General features: G+C 40.4%; 2 protein-coding genes across 2 annotated transcripts in view; one reads left to right on the plus strand and one right to left on the minus strand.

Moving 5' to 3' along the window:
- The window catches only part of LOC134345667 (limbin-like), a 313,316-nt gene extending 307,036 nt beyond the window's left edge, over positions 1 to 6,280 (plus strand). Inside the window, exon 25 of the transcript XR_010017745.1 lies at positions 6,171 to 6,280. The gene's annotated coding sequence lies outside the window, so the exon portion shown is untranslated. The remainder of the gene's footprint in view (positions 1 to 6,170) is intronic.
- Positions 1 to 14,862, minus strand: part of LOC134345670 (serine/threonine-protein kinase 32B-like) — a 329,201-nt gene that overhangs the window by 48,425 nt on the left and 265,914 nt on the right. The window contains exon 7 of the mRNA XM_063046706.1: positions 8,628 to 8,731. Coding sequence (XP_062902776.1) covers positions 8,628 to 8,731 — 104 coding nt within the window. The remainder of the gene's footprint in view (positions 1 to 8,627; positions 8,732 to 14,862) is intronic.

Consider the following 14,862-nt stretch of genomic DNA (forward strand, 5'->3'; position numbering starts at 1 on the left):
GCAGCTCAGTTCTTCTTTTATTTAACTTTATTTCAGTTTAATGTTTTAGTTACTGTGTTATTATGTGTGTACATAATAAAGAACTTCAGTTCCCAGTGTGCAATGCAGGTGGTTCCCAGGAACCGGGAGTGATATTGGTGAACTGGGAGTGCTATGGAGCTAGAAGCCATGATTGTTAATAAATGTGCTAGCATTTGAAAACACTCACAAAATTTGTCTTTCATAAAGAACAAACAAAACTTGTACAAGTGTCCCCCACTTTTCGAACATTTGCTTTACGAAACCGCACTGTTACGAAAGACCTACATTAGTTACCTATTTTCGCTAACAGAAGGTGTTTTCACTGTTACGAAAAAAGCTCCTCCCCCAGAACTGCATTCTAGCTGGCATAGCTTAAACATGTGCCTGTGAGCAGCCGTTAGCAAGGTGAGTTCTAAGGTATCGGAAAAGCCTAAAAGAGCTCATAAGGGTGTTATACTTAGCGTAAAACAAGACATAATTTAAGTTTTTCGATCGTGGTGAACAAAGTAAAGACAAAGTGAGTTTGGCTTGTGGAAGTTGACGAAGATGATGTTGAAGAGGTTTTGGCATCCCATGACCAAGAACTGATAGATGAAGAGCTGATGCAATTGGAAGAGGAAAGGATAACAATTGAAACTGAATGCAGTAGCCAATGGACTGAAAGTGAAGTCATCCAGGAACTGAACGTGAAGCAACTGCATGAGATTTTCACTGCAATAATTGCAGAAAAGTACGACTTTAATTTTGAAAGGGTACGTAGCTTTTGGGGATATTTGCAAGATGGTTTGAGTGCTTACAAAGAACTGTATGATAAAAAACATGTGCGAGGCTAAGCAGTCAAGTATACCGTCATTTTTCAAGCCTTCCACATCAGACACAGCAGACGACGAACCTCGACCTTTGACATTGAGACAGGCGGACATAGAAGAAGATGACCTGCCCGCCTTGATGGAAACAGACGACGATGAGATGACACCCCAATGTTCCACCACCCCAACCTCTGGGCCGCGGACCGATACCTTGCCGCGGAGAATGCAGCGTATTGCCGATTGCGTTGCCTCTGGTCTGGGCCGACATATAGGTGCCAGGTGGCACCTAATTAATTAGCATGTTTATTTCAGCTTTTTTCTTAAAGATGTGCTGGGTGCACCCCGGCTACTGCTGCATTCTCCGTGGATCGGTATCGGTTCTCTGCCCGGAGATTGGGGTCCACTACACCACCCCAACCTTCAACGACTCAGCCTAACACACCATCATCAGTGTGCTCGGCGCTGACGTCTCAATTCCGGTAAGTGATACTACACGGTACATACATTATTTCTATTTTATATAGGCTGTGTATTTTTAGGTGTTATTTGGTGCGATTTGGCAGCTTCATAGTTTAACGGTTACTGGAGAGAGTGTTTCTGCCAAGAGCACTTGTGTCATGTTTCTGCCGAGAGCGCTTACATGAGATTTTCACTATGGAGAACAATGCAGCAATGATAGTAGAGAAGTATTTCTACTTTATATAGGCTGTGTATTTATCATATCATTCCTGCTTTTACTATATCTTACTGCTATTTTAGGTTTTGTGTGTTATTTGGCATGATTTGGTAAGTTATTTTTTGGGTCTGCGAACGCTCACAAATTTTTCCCATATAAATAAATGGTAATTGCTTCTTCACTTTACGACATTCCAGCTTACGAACCATTTCAAAGGAATGCTCTACCTTCGGATGGTGGGGGAAACCTGTATCAGAAGTCAGTGGAGGTCTAGTTATGGACTGTAACTGAATACAGTGAGCAATTAAGACATACTAGGTTCCAATGGAGAGAATCTGCTGGCAAGAGAGCACACTGTCTCTAAATTCACTGAGTGTTTCAGGTGAGGGAAGCCCAATAAACTCTGTTATGGATAACTGAAGTTCCCCTGCAGCTCTGCGGTTTACTGGCAATCTAGCTAAAGATTGGAAATGCTTCAAACAGCAGTTCACTATAAAGCCACAAGTAGATCTGGTGGCATGGAGGAAAAATTGAAAGCGTCTGTCTTTCTACACATAATTGGTGAAGATGCTTCGGATATCTACTACAGCTTCAAATTGATGAGACAGACTTTAAATTAGACACTCTGCTGACAAATATTGAGGAGTATTTTGTCCCAAATAAAAATGTTATGCTTGACAGATATACTGCAAGTTCTTCTGTGAACAGAAACAAGGTATTATCATTTACCAACACTTAGCTGAGCTTCACACATTGAGTAAGCCCTGTGAGTTTGGAGATTTGAGAAACTCACTAGTCAGAGACAAAATCATTTGTGGAATCCCAGACTATGGGCTCAGAGAAAGATTGCTCTGAGAAAAAGATTTAACTAGAAAAGTTTGTGAATATGTTTAGGGCAGCAGAGACCACACAAGCACAAGCTAAGGAGCTGCACAGAGCAGAAACAACAGGGCATGCTGTGAAAACAGAGGGGTGAAGTACAATGTGTTTCCTAAAACAACAGCATAGCAAAGAGGGGTAGGCTCGAACAGTAAATGCAGCAAGTGTGGAGGTAGGCACATTTCAAAGATGTGTCCTGCTTATGGGAAGTCCTGCAATAATTATGGGAGGAAGAATCATTTTGAAAAGTGCTGCAAAGCTGGTGCCACCAAGAGGAAGGTGCACACTGTTGATCAGGAAATTGAGGAAGTTGTTGTAGATACTTTGCAGACACTGGTGTTGGAAAGAGAATGGATTGTTCCCGTGACCATGAATGAGACAGTAATTCCATTCAAGCTTGACACCAAGTGGATCTGTTGTCCATTAATGATTACAAGACTCTCAAAGTAAAGAGCAAGATTTACCCAGTGAAGTTTAAAAATGCTAGCTACACTGGAGAGAATGTTCCAGTAAAAGGGGGCGGTACAGTGACCTTCAAGCACAAGGGATAGCATCTAAAGGCACAGTTACTGGTTGTTGAAAAGTGAGTACAACCAATGTTAAGCATAACTGCATGTGAAAGGCTCAACCTGATGAAAAGAGTTTTTGTGGTGACCAAAGGTGACCAGGCAACACTCAATAAGAGTACACAGCAGTCCTTGAGGGGCTCGGATGCTTACCTAATGTAACTCAAGAAACTTTTAACAGCATCCGCGAGAGATGCAGAGAGGTTATGCAAGAGAAGCACAAGAACTCCACCTTCCATAGACATCTGTACTAGCTACACCAGCATGACAGTCAGGATGCCAGTGCTAAACAGAGTGATCATGACGAAGAAGTTGCCAGTCTTGCTTCCATATAATGCAGTTATGGTTCTCTCATCAACTTCCAGTTAAAACTGGAAATCAAGACTCTCTCTATGATCCTCACTGAAGGTGAAGAGGAAGAATAAAAAGGAAAGTAGGGAGATCACACAGAACCAGAAGTCAGTACAATAGCACCAGTTCAACACAAGCCAACCGGAGGCATTGCTGTCTATGAATAACAGCCAGCAGAAGGAGCTCTGTGAATTGACACAAACTCAGTTGTAACTTGTGCAAAGACTCACTGATCACATGGACGCAGCCCAGGGCTCCATTATGAGGCACATGGAGTGAATTATGCTCACAAAACAAGAACATGAACAAGGACGTACAGATAGGATCTTGGCAGAAGGATATGAAAAAAATGAACATGTTGATCAGAGACTAAACACAGCAAATGAAAGCAATACTTCTGTGGAGACAAATAGCAGAGCAAAAGGAACATCAAGCCATCTTAGAGACTGATAGAGAGTTTTTGAGTGAACAAGAGACTGTATTTGCTCATTACAATTGACATTAATACAAATATCTTTGTTGGAAAGGATTATTGTTTCTTTCAGGTTTATGAGGACATAAAGTATTGTGTTTGTTTGCTGTAACGGGGAAGATCTGTTATTATGTGTGTACATAACAAAGAACTTCAGTTCCTAGTGTGCAATATGGGTGGTTCACTGGGAACTGTGAGTGACGTTGGTGAACTGGAAGCTCAGGAAAAGGTGTGGAGCTAGAACTATGATTGTTAATAAATGTTCTAGCTTTGAAAACCCATGCCAAGTTTACATTTTATCAAGAACAAATATAACAGTTAGTTTTGGGTATATTAATAAGTTTTCAATTAAATATACTTATTTATTAATTTTACATGTACTTTATTCATTTTAGATCCAACCTGTTGTCATTGAATGTTGCTGGAGTCTGTTACTTCATATCATCCAGTTTACAATTTAACTCTAACAAAGTCACTCCTTTCAGGTCTTGTCAATGAGTTATTAAACTGAACGGAAAGGAAATTTCCATTACCCCTGGATGTTTGTAGTGCGAGGGTATAAAGTATAGATCTATTAACACAATTCAGAACCACCATTCAATCTATTCCCGAATGTAAATTACAAACAATCATTAATTTTGAAGTTATAAGAACAGCTGCATTGAAAAATGTTAGCAGGCTAGCAGATAACTGTGGGAGGCCATTTAATAAAGATACTTTGGAAACTAATAACCATGAGATAACCATAGAGGAGTCAACACCAACATAAAAATCAAAGAAAAGGCATACAATAGAGTGAAAATTAGTGGGAAATTAGAGGATTGAGAAGCTTTTAAAAATCAACAGAAGGCAACTAAGCAAGTCATTAAGGTAAAGATGGAATGCACAAAAGTAAGCTAGCTTCTTTAATAATAATACTAAACAGGATAACAAAAGTTTCTTCAGATACAAAGATAAAAGAGAGGTGAGAGTGGATATCGGACCACTATAAAACGATGCTGGAGAGGTAGTAAGGGGGGGACATTGAAATGGTGGATGAACATTTCACTATTTTGTGCATGCAATTTCTTGCACACAAATGCTGGAAATAAACTATGATTCTTTCACCAGTTCTCTCTTGTGTGCTTGCCTTTGCTGATAAAGACGTTACATCTACAGCACAAGACACCACACGGTTCTTTTAAAGTCACAACAGTGGACAGTGTTCCCATTTTAGATTAGTAGATGTTGCACTTGTATGAAGGTGTTTGTGACTGGATTGAAATTACTGTGTAGGCTGTCAAATAAGGTATAACTGGGTAGCGTGCAGAAGTGATACTAGAAACAAAAATAGAGTTAAATCCTCAGTGGAAAATTGACAAGAATGGAAACAAAATAGGTTTGCTAAAAATATTTGTTTCCTGAGACACTGAACAACCAGTGCATTTGTCTAGATGAACTTCATTTACTTCATCAAGATATTTAATGTTGTGGTGGAGGTTATGTTGAGATACTTAATGTTGTGACAGAGACCTTAATCTTTCCCCATGAGGAAATAAAACTGAAATGGAGACTGTCACCACATATTCCTGCATTCAGAATGCTACATTGAGTAATAATTGTTTTGTAAATGGAGCCAATCACAAGTGCTTCCTTTCATTTTCTTTGTCTGAACCATGGAGGCTAACTATGCCCTTTTCAGACTGAAAAACAGACTTAATATCTTACTTCTACTAATGCTATTATGTGTTTTCTTCATGGCAATTAAATTCTCTCTACAGTTGCAATGATCTGATAAAGAATGAAAATTACACCTGTTTTCGTATTAACAAATTGTGACTTTTATGTAGCTAGTCACCAACACTAATAATAACAACGTTTACAAGCATGTAGATGTCAGAAATAGAACATGAGAATGCTTTGTCATTCAATTACTATCAGAAGAAAAACAGAAGGAATGTATCATTAAAAATTAAATAAATTTACTGCGGAAAGCCGTGGTTTTAAAATACAACAACCTCAGTGAAGATATATTAATCTCTGGTGTGTGGAAGAACGCCAACTTCTTTTTGGATCAATCATACATACAACATAGTGACTCTAGCAATTCTACATATAATATTTAAGAGGTAACTGTAAGTTAACAACTATAATAATCCATTGATTTTCTCAGTTGAGTCCTCAAACCTTTCAGTAAATGTCACATAATCCTAATTCTAGTAAGCATTTATAATTCTATTAACACAACGGCAATAGAGAACATTAAATTCCAGCTAAGTGATGAAAGAAGACCTTTAATTGTAGGAGATGCCACTGATAGTTATTCGGTGTATTTTTTTTTGTTCCCCTCCATGCCTTGTGGCGCACTGGACAGCAACCTTGCCATTTCTTTAGGGTTTATCTTTTTTTTCCCACAGGACCAAGTTGCTAGCTCATCGCTCAATGGATGGAAAGTGGGCAAGGAGCCGGCCAGATTCGAACCCACGACCACTTGCCTCGAAATCTGGTGCAGATGCCACTACACCACCAGCCAGCTATGCAGTGTATTGTGCTACGTACCCCGTAACTGGGTTGCCAAACCAGCAGAAATGGATCACTCAGTTGGAGTCTGGAGTACTAGAACTAAGAAAGTTTTATTAAAGGAACAAGCAACACAGTAATCGAAAGGATAATAAATGCAACAGTTCAGCGATGATAAACACACATGTGCACAGAATTAAGATAACAGCATCAATCAAGCTCTATCGTTGTCTAGGGGTAAATGACCAAATTTCAAAGTGACTCAAAGTTCAGTTCGCAGTAATCGTTGCCATGGCGATGGACAACGTGGGGGGAAGAGAGAGATAGAACAGGAACAACTGATCATTCAGAACGGCTTCACTCACAGACCGGCGAGACTCACAAGCAGCTTTTGGGCGGGTCCTTGGTGATGTCACCTGAGGTCACCGACTGTGACCCCTCCTCCAGATGCGGTCGATCCTCTGCAGTGAACCCGGCACCCAGGCAAGGGCGGACACACACCGGGTTCCCGCTGATCGTACCTTTCCACCCTGGTCGTTGTCTGGTACTTCTCACCCACTCGTGAGAGGCGTACCGCTTCCAGGGTCTCGTTACCTCGGGTGGCGTGTGTGTGCCTTAGTGAACTGGTCCCTTTTTATCCCCCTGCTGGGGTATCGCCTGTCCATCACTTCAAACAGTTCAAGGTTCAAAGGGGGGAGCCGCTCCAGACAGCTCTCTCTCCCACGTCCCTTCATTACACATCTCCAGACGCTGCTCCATTGTTCCTCATCTCTCCTTCCCCTGAGGGCAGGTGGCAGACCAACTGCTGATGCCACTGATGCTAGCCCAGGCCAGCAAACATCTTAATTTTTATGCAGCAACAGGAATTCTGCAGATGCTGGAAATTCAAGCAACACACATCAAAGTTGCTGGTGAACGCAGCAGGCCAGGCAGCATCTATAGGAAGAGGCGCAGTCGACGTTTCAGGCTGAGACCCTTCGTCAGGACTAACTGAAGGAAGAGTGAGTAAGGGATTTGAAAGCTGGAGGGGGAGGGGGAGATGCAAAATGATAGGAGAAGACAGGAGGGGGAGGGATAGAGCCGAGAGCTGGACAGGTGATAGGCAAAAGGGGATACGAGAGGATCATGGGACAGGAGGTCCGGGAAGAAAGATGGGGGGGGGGGTGACCCAGAGGATGGGCAAGAGGTATATTCAGAGGGACAGAGGGAGAAAAAGGAGAGTGAGAGAAAGAATGTGTGCATAAAAATGAGTAACAGCTGGGTTACGAGGGGGAGGTGGGCCTTTTATATATTGGTGAGACCCGACGCAGACTGGGAGACCACTTTGCTGAACATCTACACTCTGTCCGCCAGAGAAAGCAGGATCTCCCAGTGGCCACACATTTTAATTCCACATCCCATTCCCATTCTGACATGTCTATCCACGGCCTCCTCTACTGTAAAGATGAAGCCACACTCAGGTTGGAGGAACAACACCTTATATTCCGTCTGGGTAGCCTCCAACCTGATGGCATGAACATTGACTTCTCTAACTTCCGCTAGGCCCCACCTCCCCCTCGTACCCCAGCTGTTACTCATTTTTATGCACACATTCTTTCTCTCACTCTCCTTTTTCTCCCTCTGTCCCTCTGAATATACCTCTTGCCCATCCTCTGGGTCATCCCCCCCCCACCATCTTTCTTCCCGGACCTCCTGTCCCATGATCCTCTCGTATCCCCTTTTGCCTATCACCTGTCCAGCTCTCGGCTCTATCCCTCCCCCTCCTGTCTTCTCCTATCATTTTGCATCTCCCCCTCCCCCTCCAGCTTTCAAATCCCTTACTCACTCTTCCTTCAGTTAGTCCTGACGAGGGTCTCGGCCTGAAACGTCGACTGCGCCTCTTCCTATAGATGCTGCCTGGCCTGCTGCGTTCACCAGCAACTTTGATGTGTGTTGCTTGGATCTTAATTTTTATGTGTATTCTCGTCACAATTGCATGATATGAAAGAGGAAGAATCATTATCAGACATCAAAAGTATTCTTGCTTCCTTTGTTTTAATTGAAATGTGGGGATATTCTAACTCATGATTACATTATGACACTTATGACCCAAACTAAACATCCCGCACAGCTTCCATAGTTTACTTTGTTAAAAATTCCATTGGAAATACTGCATGTGATATGCTTACTGTACACGGATAGCAAGTAGAAGCAAATTTTAAATAGTCACAAAAGTTGGAATGCATCTGTATACAGTGTTGGTTTTTCATCCATTAGTTGGCAAGTCATTCACTCTCTATTATGAGGTTCCAACAATAGTTGTAGATGAACAAAGTTTTGTGAAAACTTGTGAAGGCAAAAACTGTACAGCTTACCCAGCCCCGCAACAGTTCATAAGATGTTATTCCCAAGGACCACCAGTCCACAGGATACGAGTAGCCAGGGCCTCCTTCCAGAAAAGACTGAAAAAGTTCAGGAGCTAAAGAAAAGTAAAATAAAACAAAATTAACCATAGTTATCTACATACAAAATAAGTATTCCAAGTTATGATTAATAACCACATAAGTAGTCAGCACATCACAACATCAGCAATGAGTCTTACTCTTCAATTTTTGTTTAATTAAAAAATCCTACAATTTCCACACTGGACAACGTAAGTAATACCATTACTCATACACAGTCTTGATCACATTTTATTATTTTCAAATATTTATTTATAACAACAACATAAATTATTCATATTTAGTTTAAACTCAATTCATTCATTACTGACTCTCTTGAAAAGATTGAATTGGCAGGCATGTGGAATATATTAGTCAATTTTAACTTTGGTTAGTTTCTGCTACATTCAATAAGATTAGGCAGCAACATATCTGCCACGATTTTCGCAATGCTGGTACCATTCAAAGTTGTGTCTGCAGCCCCCTACTCTACTCCCCATACGCTTATGAGTGTGTTGCCAGATTCTGCTCTAACTCCATCTACAAGTTTGCAGATAATACCACCCCAGAAAGCCGTATCTGAAATAGTGATGAATTAGAGTACAGGAAGGAGATAGAGAGCTTAGAATTAAGGTGTTGTGACAACCACCTTTCCTTCAATGTCAGCAAAAAAGAGCTGGTCACAAACAAGAGAAAATCTGCAGATGCTGGAAATCCACGAAACATACTCAAAATGCTGGAGGAACTCAGCAGGCCAGGCAGCATCTATGGAAAAAAATAAACAGTTGACGTTTCGGGCTTAGACCCTTCATCACAATTCAAAAGAGCTAGTGATTGGCTTCAGCAAGGGGGATACTGCCCATGCTCCTGTCTACATCAACAGTGCCGAGGTTGAGAGCTTCAATTCCATAAGAGAGAACAATACCAATAGCCTATCCTGGTCTACTGACATTGGTGCCACAGCCAAGAAAGCTCACCACCTCCTCTAAGTCATCAGGAGGAAAAGGAAATTTGGAGTATCTCCATCAACCCTTCTCAATTTTTCTCGATGCATTATCAAAAGCATCCTATCTGGAAGCATTACAGCTTGGCCCATGACTGCAAGAAACTGCAGAGAGTTATGAAATAGTTTAGCACATCAAAGAAACCAGCCTTCCCAACCATGGAATCTGTCTGTACTTTTCACTGCTTCAGTAAAGCAGCCAGACAAATCAGAATCCACCCATCCCGAACATTCTCTCTTCTTCCCTCTGGCATTGGACAGAGGATTCAAAAGCCTGAAAGCACAGTCCACCAGGCTCACGGACAGCTTCCACCCACAGTTATAAATCTACTGAATGGACTCTTGATCTCACAATCCACCTTATTCTGATCCAGTACCTAACTGTCTCCCTGCACAACACTTTCTCTTTAGCTGTTGCACTTCATTCTGCATTCTGTTATTGTTTTGCCTTGTACTACCTTAATGCACTCTGCAATGATTTGATCTGTGTGAGCAATATGCAAAGACAAGCTTTTAATTGTACATTGATACATGTGACAAAAATAAACCAATTCCAATTTTTAATTTAAATAAAGTTGTACATTTCCTGGCCTTCTGAATAATTTTGCTTCAATTGCTGTTCAACTCTTTCTGGTGGTGCCTTAAGGTGCCTGGATCCATCATAAAGGACCCTCAGCATCTGCAACATGTCCTCTTCTCATTACTACCATCAGGGAGTAGGGAGGAGATACAGGAGCCTGAAAATCCTCACTCAAAGGAACAGCTTCTTCCCCTCCAGCACTGAATTTCTGAATGGTTCATGAACACCACCTCACTAATCCACTTTCATGCTATTTATTTATAGTAATTTACCTGGAATAATTCTAATGTCTTGCACTGTAGTGCTACCAAAAAAAAACAAGAAATTTCACGACAAGATCAGTGATAATAAATCTGATTCTGGAATTGGGACTTCTACTCTGCTAATAATTTGTAGGGAGGCACTGATGTGATTCCTTTTGAAAATTTCTTCTTGGTCCCAGAAAATGAGTTGGGATTGGGTTAAGACTTTGGAATATGAGTGAATAATATGGGATTGGATATTGGGCTCAAGCCAGAAGTTTCAAGTACTGTGACTATTTATTAGCTCGGGTTGAAGAATAGAAATTCTGGCTACTTTCCCCTCTCCTTCGTTTAGAAATACTGAAGCCAATCATTGAAGCTCCATGCAGCCATGTCATACTCAATTAATGCAGTACAGATGGGACAGTCAAAGCAGGGAGTGGTGTGTAATCAGCTTCATGAATTTTATATTCACTCTGCCAACAAAAACATCAGAGTAATGGAGGCTGTTCATTTTGGAGTGGTTACAGAACCTTCCCTAAATCAATTCACTTTACATGCATATCATTAATCCCAAGACTGACTGCTACTCATCATTCCTCACTATGAAGCATTTGAAGCCACTGTAAATCTGAGTAACAGTCTTTATTTTCCAGTACATTTTGTAAGACTTTCATCACCACTGCATAATAAACACAACAATATAAAACAGATGCATAAATTTTCTTCTCATTTTATTTTTTATTTAGAGATACAGTGTGGAACAGGTCCTTCTGGTCCCATGAGCCACGCTGCCCAGCAACCCACCTATTTCACATTAGCCTAATCACAGGACAATTTACAATGACCAATTAGCCTGCTAACCAGTACGACTTGGGTCTGTGGGAGGAAACCAGAGGACCTGAAGGAAACATATGCAGTCACAGGGACATTCTCCTTACAATCGGTACTGGAATTGAACTCCAAATTCTGATGCCCCAAGCTCTAATAGTATTATGCTAAGCCCTATGCAACCATGACACCCTATTGGAATATACTGGAATTACCTTATATTTGATAGTTAAATAAATTCTAAAGGTAAGTAAAATTAAAACCAAATAGTGATGAGAATAAATTTATTCAGTATCCAAACTATTGGCTTGATTAGAATTTATCCCGTTTTGAAAAGGTACTGAAATAAACTGCTATTAACCAAAATATTCAAATTTGCATTATTTCTTTTTGAAGTTGCCAGTTCTTCGTCGATTATTTTCTGGAACAAAATTCCCAGAATTGAAACAGAAACTTGCTAACATCTGCTGAATTAACCAGCCAAAAACTGCTAATTCATCTCAATCATTTACAGCATTTGCTGTCATTCACGATGCTCAGTTCGCTATCAATGCAAGTTTGATTTATTCGTTTATACTGCAGATGAATCATATGCAGTTACAGGCTCGCCAAGTTATTTGGCAATATTGTTAATGCTGACATCCAGGTTGTATCCAACAACAGAAGTTTGTACTTGCAAACCACAGCTAATCTATGATAATTGTAAATGGTTATGCCTTGAACTCTCAATATTTGCTCTAGGAGAAAACTTTTGCTTTTTAACTTTTGATAGATACTTTGCTATGTGTGTGCTTTGTTAACAATTACAGTTGTTGAAAATGTATAGAATGAAAATAATGAACAGTGTCAGTGAGACAAGCTGGAAGCATCCTGAACATGAGATCCTGTACTGCAGGACTTAATTCTGAAACACCCATGTTAGGCCCAGAAAAGGTGCAAAATGAGTATCAATTTTGACCTGCAAACACCTTCAGATATAAAATGTTAGTCCACAATCCTGTGCACGTCCTTTTGTCCCCCCCAAAAAAAATCACTTTACAAATGGCAAACTTTATGAATGGAAATGAAAGTTTGCATTGCATCTAAATATTATTCAAATATATTTCATTGATTACTACTCAATAAAACTAAGTGGAACCAAAAAAATAAATACCCTCGACATGGCACTGAGTTCAATTTACCATCATGAATACATCACAAAGCAAAGAAAAATGTTCATAATATTGCTATTTGTCACTGGAGAAGTGTTGCATACTTAATTTTGGAATTACAAGAAACTTAAGTACAGATATTGCAATTTTATCCTCTGGAAATTAACTTGTTACTGAAAATTTCATTACAGCGAGAGTAAACTAATTTGAATTATAATTTTGTTACATTTGCATGAAGCAAAGCAGCAGAGGAATACATTACTGCCACATTGTGAAGAGGTTAACAGAGCATGAAGAAGAGCGTGAACAGAGCCAAATGCAGAAGTCACTATTCAGTCCATGCTCAGTCAATCAAAATTGATTGGTACTGGACCCACTGGAGAGGCAAAGTTAGTCATATCCTTCACTTTTTCATGTATATTAGCATATTTATATGAAAAAGCAAGTACTGCTAAAATCCTCTGATTAGCTACCTTTTTACACTCTCATGTTTAGCATTTTTTTTATCAATAGAAATGAAATTTTGAACATCTTTTATGTTAAATCAATTTAGCAAACTATAGCTGAGAGGTCCGAAATAAAAATAAATTTAATTCCAAATGCTACAGCTACCTGACACATCAGGGGCTACTAACTCACATACTTTTTGGGGTGTGAGAGGAAATTGGAGTACCTGGAATCAAAGGATGAATATGCAGACTCCAGAAAGGCAGCATCAGAGGTCGGGTTAAACACAGAACACTGGTGTTGTGTTGCCATTGTATCCTCAGTTACTAATTGTCTCCATCATCTACTACTCTTACCTACCTTCTTTGTTCCTTTGTCTCTTTCTCATGTCCCTTTCTTTCATCCTTCCTATAAAATGTCTCCCCAGTGGCCAGTACATGTACTGCTTGTCATGTGATCAGCATTGATCAAACTTGATTGAATATTTTGTCTTATCCCTCACTCTCTCTGCCCTCAGCAAAACTATAACCCACCCCACTCTTCTCCTAGAAGAAGGGCCCCTGACCCAAAATATTAACAGTTTTTTCCTTTCCACTGACACTGATTGACTGGTTGAGTTCTTCCAGCATTTCTGTTTTTGTTTCACATTCTAGGATCTGTAGCTAATTTGTTTTCTAAAAATAAATAGCCTGAAAGGGTCATTCTGATTGCAAAAGTGCAATTCTCCTCTTTCAGTAACCTTATACATCTTCCTGTCTTTGTTGTCACAACCAACTGCTCTGTCTCTGAGCCAACATTACTTCAGAGGCTTGGGGATTGATAGCACAGGAAAGACCATAAGACCCTAAGACACAGGAGCATAACTAGGCCATTCAGCTCAAGTCTTCTCCACCATTCCATCAAGGCTAATTTACTTTTTCTCTGAACTCTATTCTCCTGCCATCTCCAGATAACCTTTGATGCCCTTACTAACAGAAAACCTAGCAGCTTCCACTTTAAATATATCCAAGGCTTGACCTCCACAGTTGTTTATGGCAACAAATTCCACCCTCTGGCTACAGAAATTCCTCCCAAACTCTGTTCTAAAGAGACATCCTTCTATTCTGAGGTCATGTCCTCTGGTCCTAGGTTCTTCCACTATTGGAAACAGCTTCTGCATGCCTCTCATTCTTCTAATCTCAAGTGAGTACAAGCCCTGAGTCATCAAATGGTCCTCATACATTAACCCTTTCATTCCCAGAATCATTCATCATTCTCCTGAATCTCCTCTGGGCATTCTCCAATACTAGCACATTCTTTCTTAGATGAGGGGCCTAAAAGTGTTGATATGACTCCAAATGTGATCTGACCAATGCCTTATAGAGCCTCAGCTTTACAGCTTGCTTTTATATTCCGGTCCTCTTGAAGTGAATGCCAATATTCCATTTGCCTTCCTTATTACCAACTAAAGCAGCACGTTAACCTTTAGGGAATCCTGGACTATGTGTGAGGCCTCCCAATCTCCAACCAGCTAACAGGAGTCACCTGTCACTTGTTTCCAACTAATTACCTGTAGCCTATTTAAATCCAGCTCTCACCCACAATCTTTGTTCACTAATTGAATTAGGTAGCCTCAAACAGTTTCTTGTCTTCAGTTACCTTATTGCCTGAGGTGTTCTCTCTCATTTTGTGACCCCTCGTGGATTGTTATTTTTGTAATCTATTATTAAAGTTATTGCAACATTTTTCTGCTTTTGGGTCAAGCCTCTTCTTCATTTCCTGACACCATGATTCCTAAGTCCCTTTGCACCTCTGATTTCTGAATTTGCACCATTTAGAAATATTCTCTCCCTTTATTCCTTTATCAAAGTGCATAGCCATACACTTCCCTGCATTGTATTCCATCCGCCATTTCTTAGCCAATTCTGCTAATCAG

The sequence above is a fragment of the Mobula hypostoma genome, chromosome 4 (assembly GCF_963921235.1).
Source record: "Mobula hypostoma chromosome 4, sMobHyp1.1, whole genome shotgun sequence".
Taxonomy (NCBI): Eukaryota; Metazoa; Chordata; class Chondrichthyes; order Myliobatiformes; family Myliobatidae; genus Mobula; species Mobula hypostoma.